Source organism: Triticum urartu, chromosome 7A (assembly GCF_056163025.1).
Source record: "Triticum urartu cultivar PI428250 chromosome 7A, HENAU_Tu73, whole genome shotgun sequence".
In the NCBI taxonomy this organism is placed as follows: domain Eukaryota; kingdom Viridiplantae; phylum Streptophyta; class Magnoliopsida; order Poales; family Poaceae; genus Triticum; species Triticum urartu.
The window spans coordinates 279522423-279532131 of NC_141879.1; the positions used below are offsets into that span (position 1 = coordinate 279522423).

Sequence of the window (9709 nt, forward strand, 5' to 3'; positions counted from 1 at the left end):
TGCCTCTAGGGCATATTTCCAACAATAGATCTCCACAAGAGAGGGGGAGAGAACTTTGTATTGAGATTCAAAGAGAGAGAAGAAGTCATCTAGCTACTAACTATGGACCCGAAGGTCTGAGGTAAACTACTCACACTTCATCGGAGGGGCTAGGATGATGTAGAAGCCCTCCGTGATGACGTCCTCTTTCGGCGGAGCTCCGGAACAGGCCCCAAGATGGGATCTCGTGGATACAGAAAGTTGCGACGGTGGAATTAGGTTTTTGGCTCCTGGTTCTGATCGTTTGGGGGTACGTGTGTATATATAGGAGGAAGAAGTACGCCGGAGGAGCAACGATGGGCCCATGAGGCAGGGGGCACGCCCTAGGGGGGCCCCCCCCCACCCTCGTGACCACCTCTTTTGTTCCTTGGAGCAGGGTCCAAGTCTCCTGGATCACGTTCCCGAAGATTTTATTCCGTTTGGACTCCGTTTGATATTCCGTTTCTCCGAAATACTGAAATAGGCAAAAAAAACAGCAATTCTAGGCTGGGCCTCCGGTTAATAGGTTAGTCCCAAAAATAATATAAAAGTGGAAAATAAAGCCCAATATAGTACAAAACAATAGATAATATAGCATGGAGCAATCAAAAATTATAGATACGTTGGAGACGTATCAGACCTTCGATGTTGAAATGATACGCAACGACGAAAAGTGTTTTTTTCATAATTAAGCATGACTTCAACTATTTCAACGTGTAATTTTCATCTTTTACAATTTGAGTAGCTTATCTCATGCCATGCAAGACGCTATGTCTTGGAGAGGATGGATTTTGAAGACCATGGAAATTTTGAAACAAAGAAAATTCACCTAAGGACCCATCATGATGTGGATTTTGAAGTAAATCTGTATAATTCTGAGAGCGTAACCCATTTTGGTTGCAAAAATTGGGAAGCACTTTGCAAGATGTATGGTTTTTATGAGGGTATGCTTGTCACCATGGATCTTGGTGATCCTGACATCGACCAAGACAATATGGACATTTGGGCCCTTGTTGATACGCTTCCAATTCTACCGCTATGTGAGTTTCTCAAACATAGTTATTAACTAATTTATATTGTTCATTTCAAAATAGTTGACAACTTATTTTCATTGTTCAAACAATGTGCGGAACATGGTAGACAGAACCTACTACACCGATGGCTCTGATTAACTTATCAGAAGAAAAATCATCTGGCCGCATTTTGTACTGATCTTGAGAATTACAATATCTATTATAAAACTCCTCCACATTATGGTCAATACGTGCCACTAGTGCACGTGTTGAACTACAGTAACATCCATGGAGATGCCATGGTAAGATTTTTTTACTATTATGACATTCGTGCATCTTTTGCATAAATTCTTTTAAAACTTAACTACATTGCTAACTACAAAGTTATTACTATGTTTTTCAACCGAAAATCCCGAATGATTGTGTGCCTCATCTGATGTATCAGAATGATCGCCTTGATGTTTTGAACATACGGCCAGGTCATCCTACGAATCTCACCTGTCCATATCGGATTTCTAAAAGAAGTGGAGACATGAAAATCAGAGAATGGAAAAAATGTATGGCCAGTCGTAAGGAGGTACTTGGAAGCAACATTGTGCGAAGCGCAAGAATTAAAGACAAGATGATCTCCATTCTCCATAATGGAGAGTCAGGGCCTATATTGTTTTATGTTATTTTACCTTAAAGAGGGTATTTAGGTCCTACCTAATACTGATGATCATGTGCTAAGAACAATTTTTGGGTTGGTTCGATGACTATGAGGATGATGATCGTATCACTTGTTATTAATAACGAGTAGAAATTGTATGATGATGATTAGTAGGACTTGTTATTATGATGATGCATGATGCGAGCATGGAGAGTTTTTTATATATCAGTGGGTGAAATGAACATGGATTGGATTGAAGTGAAGGCAACATGTGGTGCATGTCAAAAGTAGTACTAATCCAAACTTGATCAAGTTAGGATATTAGTATTACTTTCGACATGCACCACACATGTTGCGTTCACTTCAATCTAAGCCATGTTTAGGCATAGCAGTAGCGTTGGTAAACCAAGCACGGAGATAAGAGAGAACACTTCTCTCTATTAGCTAGCTAATACCCTAAATTAACCCCTCAAAACCCCCTAAACCACCCTCTTTAAAAAAAACTCAGCTCCTGCCAGCTGCTGACGCGTGGATGCATTTTGGTCCCGGTTGGTGCTACCAACCGAGACCAAAGACTCTCCTGCCTGGGCTCGCCGCAGCGGCCACGTGGAGGCCCATCTGTCCCGGTTGGTGTAAGAACCGGGACTAAACGTGTATGGCTTTAGTACCGACCCTTTAGTCCCGGTTCCCCAACCGGGACAAATGGGCCCTACGAACCGGGACAAATGGCCTTTTTTCTACTAGTGAAACTAATTCCCGTGAACCAAACATGTTGTGATAATACAGTTCATCATACTTTGGTGGATTTCTTGCAACACATTCATTCTTAACGATGTTTTTCAAAATTTGTGAATATATTTTTATTTTTCAGAACATTTTAAATATTCTTTATACTTTTTTTGTTTTCCTTGCTCTTTTTTCTCTTCGCTTCCCCGAATGGGCCTAGGCCCAATAGGGTGACCGGCCACACAACCAAAGGGAGCATCTTGGGGTGTGCATGTTTGGTCGTGCTTCGACGCCTTGCACACTGAATAGGAACTCCCGAGAGTGTGGGTTATTTAGCATCCGGGAAAAGGGCAAACTTGCTTTCTGCTTCGTGCGTTAGTGAGGGGGTGGCGCTAGCTTGCTGGTTCTGTGTCGAACAATCGGGTCGTCGCTTTCTCCATCTTCCCCTTCAGGCTCCTCGAGCGGTGGATGCACGATGGAAGAGTGGCGTAGTGCTAGCACTGGGGAGAGCTAAACGGAAATACCAAGCGCTAGAGACCGAATCTAACATGAGCTCCTGTTGGAGAGTCGGTGTAGCTAGGCCCTGTGACAGATGATCTAACCTAAAAGATTAGGAGGCGACTAGGCCGGGAGATTGGAGTCCTTTTGAGGACGAAATCCCGTGTAAGGAAAGTGATTATGAGAGGCAAAGACACAAGTGAATTGAACTTGTGGGGGGGGGGGGGGGGGCGGACATGTGCTAGCAAAGTGGCAAAGTTGGAGAAAAGGAGGCCCATTTTGGTGGTCAACTCGATTTATGTAGAATGAATACTGGCTATATATTCAAACACAAACAACTAGCGGTGAAAACACCAAAGTGAACATTATAAAGTGAATAAATTAGAATATTTTTGATTCTTCGATTTTCGGTGTAAAAAATGCTCACCTCTAATCATAACAGCAAAAAAATAAAAAAAAACTCATGACCATGGAATGGGATGGCAAAGCGCGCGTGACCCTCTAGTACTTAGGAACCATGCTTAATTAGACGGCACACGCTGCGTGTCAATTTTACTAACCCTGTTGTTATGCTTTAGTTATGCCCTTTTTTAAAAATGTATGCTACTTTTTGTTTGTCTTATCTTTTTTTATCTATGAAAGATAGAATAGGATAAGTGTTTGACTACAACGGGAAAGGAAATGGGAGTTTAGAAGTGGGATTTATTGAAGGATTAGGCTTGGGACGTTGATTTTTAGACCTAAACTAATGTTTGATGTGTCGTGCAAAAAATTTTTTTTGCGAGGGCTATGTGTCGTGCAAATTAATGAGTGAATTAGAGAGGAAGTATTATCCCACTTGAATTAACAGGACGAGGCAGGGAAGAGATACATGGAAATTGGTCTCTTAATTCTCTTTCCCTTCTCATCCCCTTGCCCTCCAACCAAACAATGGATTATATGCCACGTCCCTCTGAAATTCCCATTCCTATATAACTAATTCCCCGGAACCAAACAGGATGTGAGATAATACAGTTCATCATACTTTTGGTGGATTTCTTGCGACGGATTCAAAGGCCATATCCAACTGGTCAAAGAGAGCTCAAGGACATGAAGTCAATCCACAGGTTGTTCATGGCCTGCCCTGCCCATAACTGATGCAGGGGAGACAGGGAAAATGAACTAAGCATCCATTGAAACTGCCATATCTCTTTGCCCTAAAAATTAATTATTTAACTGGAACAGCAGACGATTTCTCATCCTGACACTGAAAAGACAAGCAGATGTTCATCGCAAAAGAAAAAAAGAGGGAAATGGTAAGCAGCTCTTGATGCTGATAGTCTGAATGGAACAGCCTGTGTTTGAACAGTGCAAAGAGCTCCCTTTTATATTAACAACTGATCTCTCAAAAGTCGACTAAAAAATATTTTTATGGTGATGACAGTGAATCCATTGAGGTGCAGTAATAAATATCCATAGACAATGCCTAATTGAGGTGCTGCTTGCTACAGATATTACAGGTTTCTGAAATTGTGTAGCATAGCATGCAAACTCTACTTGCTGTAGACTGCCGCATCCAGATAAGGGGATGGATCACTAGATCCAACATCTCAAACTCATCTGCTGCTCCTACCTATCTTGCAGCATTATTCCCGCGCCTGTTCAGGTAAGAAATAAAAAAAATTGTTAGGATAAACATAAATGGCTGTCGTCGGTAATCATGGATAATTCCGTGCAATTTTTTGCTTAATTTTTAGTGACAACAGTGGACAAGCCAATGGAAACTCAGTTTAACAGACCTACAATATTTTAAAATAATAATAACTTGCTTATGTGCAGTACCTATTGTCAATATGGGTTGCTTCATCTCTTTCTCTTCCCCTACTGGAAGGAGCACATGTTGCTGAACACCAATTGATTGAGCAGTTCCTGTCTTTGCTCTCCCACTGATTGCATCAGGTAACTGCCACTGTCCTGAAAAAATGATGCACGGGAAGTTGGGGTAAAACGGACGCCATGCATTACTAATTTGGGGCTTTGCTTGCACATATGGTCTAGCAAGTGAGAGGAATTGAAGGGCATGCATGCCAACCTGAGACTGGGACTGAGAGAAAGAGATGCCCCCCTGGCCTTGCAGCGAGTAGGATGCGGTGTCCATCATGGCTTGAGATGCAGCTGGGGCAGGCACTGCAAGGGCTTCCTGCTGGAACATGCCTCCAATCTTCTGAAGAAGCAACATTTTGCAAAAAGACATTTTTAAATATCTTGAGATCAATGTACAGATGTATTTAGTCAGTGCAAATTATCTTTGTTGCCCCATACTTGTGCCTGGTCATGGAGGCCATCACTGTCCAGCCCAAATCCATACAACACTGGGCTCATGGAAGCAATCCTCATGGACAGGAACTGCACAACAAGTACAACAGTGAACTTCTCATTACATTAATGTGATTTGGTCAGCGACACTCAAAAAGGAAAATGTCAAATTAAGCATCAGGTGTTCCTTGACATCTTTCTCTCTTTTGTTTTTCCCATTTGGCTTAATTACCTCAACTTGGTTCTGCAGGGACTGCACATAATTGATGATCTCATCCAAAACGAGTGCCTTTCCGGTGACCTGCACAAAAGCAACATTTGTTTCCTCTCAAAGTTAGAGCCCTGCACACATGCATGCACGCACCAAGCAAGACATGTAAATGACAACAGAAACAGGCTAATTTTGACCTTGTCACAGCCAGGGACCAGTGTTTGCAGCAACCTCATCCTCTCACTGATCCTCTCCCTCCTCACCTAGAGAAAGAGAAAGGCCACCAAGATCAATAAGATGCCAGGAGAAAGAGAAATGCGTGTGTACGTGTGCGAGCTTGCTGTACATACCCTCTCTGCAAGGCTGTGGCTATCTGTTGCCTGCCCTCTCCTTGCCCTCACATGGATGTATCCCTTGGGCGCCTCCTCCTGGTCCTGCTCGGTGCTGCTCTTCTCCCTCTTCCTCCTACTCTTGCCATCCTTGCAGTCCTGGTAATTGCCAGATCAAGGAAATACAATTCTTAATCGCAAAGTTAATTACATACAAAGTGGATGGCAAATGGTAGTTAATTACTAATTGGTCAGTACCTTGGAGTGAGCAGAGCTAAGTGTGGTGCTGTCATCTGTGGCTTTCCTCTTCCTGTCCACAGATGCACTGGCCTGTAGAGAGGCATTGTCGAGAACTGCAGAGGAGCTCTCCCGCGAGGCATCCTCCACCATGTCCGCACATGCATTTGCTGGTGCTGGAGGCTGGCCATGGCTGGTTTGGTTGTAAAGCAAGAAGCTCGAGATGTTCGGGGTGGAGGCGTCATTGGTGGTGAAGACTGCGGGCATCTTGAGGAGAGAGTGGTGGTGGGTTGAGGAGAAGTCTGCCATTGTTGGACTAGGCCCTGTGCCTGAATCTCCCCGATGGGTGTGTGATGGAAAGCTTGGTGGTTTCCACGGGGGAGAGGAGGAGTACCACCTGTTGCTTGTTGGCAGAGGGTAGAGTGGAGAAGGAAAGTTGGCTTGTTCCCTGGTGAATGCTCATACCGACTTATATAAAAGCTGAGAGGAGGCTGAGACAAGGAGGGAGAAAGGGGTAGAGAGAGAGAGATGATAAGACCAAATCATTTAATCTCTATTGATGGATAAGTTGGCAGTGGGCAGTGTTAAGAGAGGGTCCCTGTGTGTTGGGCCAGTTTCTTTCTGGTAACAAAATTTCAGTATGCCGACTTTGACTACAATCATCTAGTGGTGGGTAACCATTTCCCCCATGGCTAACTAACATTCCGAGGAAACAAACTGAATCCTGAACCCCAACTCAACAAAGTCTTTGCCAACTCAATGCTCAAAATGTACCCGTCTCTGCATTTTGTTTCATGCGCACAACTTCCTTCAGAAGTAAATATTCACCCTTACAAAACAGTGCAATGTAACAGTAGATGATCTCTACCCGTAGCATTAACTGAACCTTCAAGGCCAAGAACCAAATTTCTTTGCGGTACCACTGAGAGAAAAATGTCTCTGCTACAGTACATTCCCTCCCTCTCTAGGCTCATTTTATTTCACAGGCAAGTATACGTATGGGAGCAGCTACCGATCCCACACCGAATCACTGCACGGTATACTCTGGAAAATAATTTCCTCAAATGCAATGGTGCAAAACAAAGTTCCAAGTGCAGAGAGGTTAAATGGGAACGAAATAAGAGGGCTCTGCATGCCTCATTAACTTCAAATTGATCAAGTCACTACAGTGGATAATCACTGCAGATTAAGTCATTAGTATCCAAATACTAACAAATTTCACGTCAGTGGTCCCTGCTTTGGCCAGGCCCTACCATGGCAGCGGCTAGCTAGCAGACATGTCAGCCTTGCGCTTCAGTAGTAGGGCAAAAAGATGACAGGATATGCATGGTTTGGTAACTAGAATCATCCCAGCATTGATTGCTGAAGAAGCGAGCGAGTGTAGATCCTGGGAAGTAATTGCAAGCAGTGGTCATTTGTTAGTGGATTGAGAGAACCATACAGATGGAAGGATCCAAGAGCTAGCCATCTAGCTAGCCCTCTGAAGACTGAACTTTTCTGAAACATGCACGCAAATATATATACATACATATATGTTTTTTTTTGGAAAAGGAGGATGACCCCCGGCTTCTGCATCTGGGAGATGCATACGGCCACTTTATTGATTATTCTCGAGGACCTTACAAAGTATTACAACAATGTGCCTGAATCCACCATCTTGGCAACATATGCCGCTACTCCTATCCAAAATGATGAAGGGGTGCTAGCTGGGCCACTACCCAAACCACTCACCTAAGCCTAACATCAAAAGCCGGAAGCCAAAACTCATTCGGAAGCCCCAGCCGAGCCACATACCGGGTCTGGGGCACAATCCGGTCAGACGCACTCGTGTGTCGTCGCCGCCATCTCCACAGGTCTTCAGATCATATTGAGGTTTCTACCTTGTCTGGCCACTCTGCTATCGACGTCACCATGACGCCAGACAGCAACCTCCTCCTGCGCGAGCCCATCTCCGCACGTCGGACGCCGAGTCTCCACAGCGCCATGCCATCGATCTCCGCCGCCATCAAAGTTTGGGATGAAACACCGCTCCACCATCCCTCCAGCCAGCACTTGCTCCAAGACGATGCCCCCAGAAGGGAAAGCGATAGAACGCCATCATCATCCGATCCGGAAGACCCAGATCTGGGGTTTCCCCCTGAGCACCCCGAACCTGATGGCGCAGACTGCCAACGATGCCTCGACCATCGGCAGTAGCTCCACCATACGAGCGTCGCCTACGTCGCCGCAGCCTCCAAGATGAAGCTGACCAGAATGCATGTGTCGACACCGAACCGCCGCCACTTCCACCGCCGCTTGAGCAGCCCCCGAGCAACGCCTTCAGGAAGGAGCACGCCACCGTGGTGTCGTCGTCGCTTGGAACAGGGGGGTCTGAGGTTTTCACCTGAGCTCCTGGGAGGGGTGGAAGGAAGGAGATCCTCTCCGAAGCCTCCAACGAGGGAAGCAACACCCAAAGGCACTGCCATCGGAGTGGCCGCCATGCCGGTCAAGAGATTCCCCCGGAACCCTTCCAGCCACCGGATCTGCAAGGCCAGCACCCAAGAACGGTGACCGAAGCCACCAAGGGCCGGATCCGCTGCAGATCGGAGTAGATCGGGGTCGAGGACGAACATCACCATGGCCACCAACATCCAGCGAGGAACCGCCGCCGCAGCCGAAGCCCACCACCTCCCCGCCATCCACATAGCCAGGGAAGTGGCCCACGTGACCACGCCGGCGCCGCCCGCCGCCAAGCAGCGCCGCGTGCCACCAGCCATGGCCGCCGCCATGGATCCGAGCAGTAGGCGGGCCGCCAGCCGCGGGGCCCCGCGGGAGAGGAGAGCCGCGCCACGGGGGGAAGACCCCGCCGCCGCCGCCACGACGCGGGCTTCGCCCGGTTGTGGCCTCCGGCGGTGGCGAGGGGATTAGCTGGAGAAGGGGGGGCCGGCGGCGGCGCGGTTGGGGGCTGCCGCCCGAGTCGCCTACCCTAGGCGACGCGGGGGCCGTCAACCGAGTTCAAGTTAACTTATCATATATACATATATGTGCAGTGCGTATGCACTTAATTGTGCCCTTGTTTGCAGGATTGGTGCTTCAGGTTAGCAGTCTGAGACGGGTCGTCCAACCACATCTCCAGTGAACTTATTACAGCAGCTTTAAAGAAGTTTTATGCAGGATTTTAAAGATGCATGGTGCATATGAATTGTTTTCCAATAATGAATATGTGTTGATTTAAAGGTATTTTTTTAACTAAAAAGGCCGGTGGTAGCACACTAGATGCAGCAAGACTCTGAGACAAGAGCAACTGTACATGTACCAGAGATGTGGTAGGATGGTAGGCAATGTGTGTGCTCACCTAATCAATAACTTCCTCCCACCGAGCCACCAACCAACCATGGAGGCTGGAGCTAGCTATAGCTATAGATAGGATCAAACTATATATGATTAATGTCTGTTCAAAATAAAGGGCATAAAGGAGGAAGAGATGTGTCTAATGCTTCCTCCCTTCTAATCTAAGCTAGACCGTGATGCGCGAGTTGTCACGCTCGTCCATTTTTGGGATAGGTTGATAAGAATTTCTGTCAATACAGGAAGGTAAACATGAATGCTAAATCTGTATTATAAATTAGCACATGCATTTTTAAGTTGACAAACGGGAGAATTTGACCAGGTTGCGGTGTAGTGTCAAAGGTGAAATGTGGACACTAGACATATATGAGAAATGTGGACATATTAAAATTAGTTGAAAGTCCAA

General features: G+C 46.0%; 1 protein-coding gene across 1 annotated transcript; it reads right to left on the minus strand.

Moving 5' to 3' along the window:
- Positions 1-4243: 4243 nt before the first annotated feature.
- LOC125521109 (basic helix-loop-helix protein 80) lies at positions 4244-6454 on the minus strand. The gene is made up of 8 exons (XM_048686158.2): positions 5998-6454; positions 5761-5898; positions 5608-5673; positions 5432-5500; positions 5206-5289; positions 4976-5107; positions 4726-4857; positions 4244-4541 (listed from the first exon to the last, which is right to left on the minus strand). Exons 1-7 carry the CDS (start codon positions 6283-6285, stop codon positions 4765-4767), a joined length of 870 nt encoding a protein of 289 aa, XP_048542115.2. The 5' UTR covers positions 6286-6454; the 3' UTR covers positions 4244-4541; positions 4726-4764.
- Between the last annotated feature and the right edge of the window lie 3255 nt (positions 6455-9709).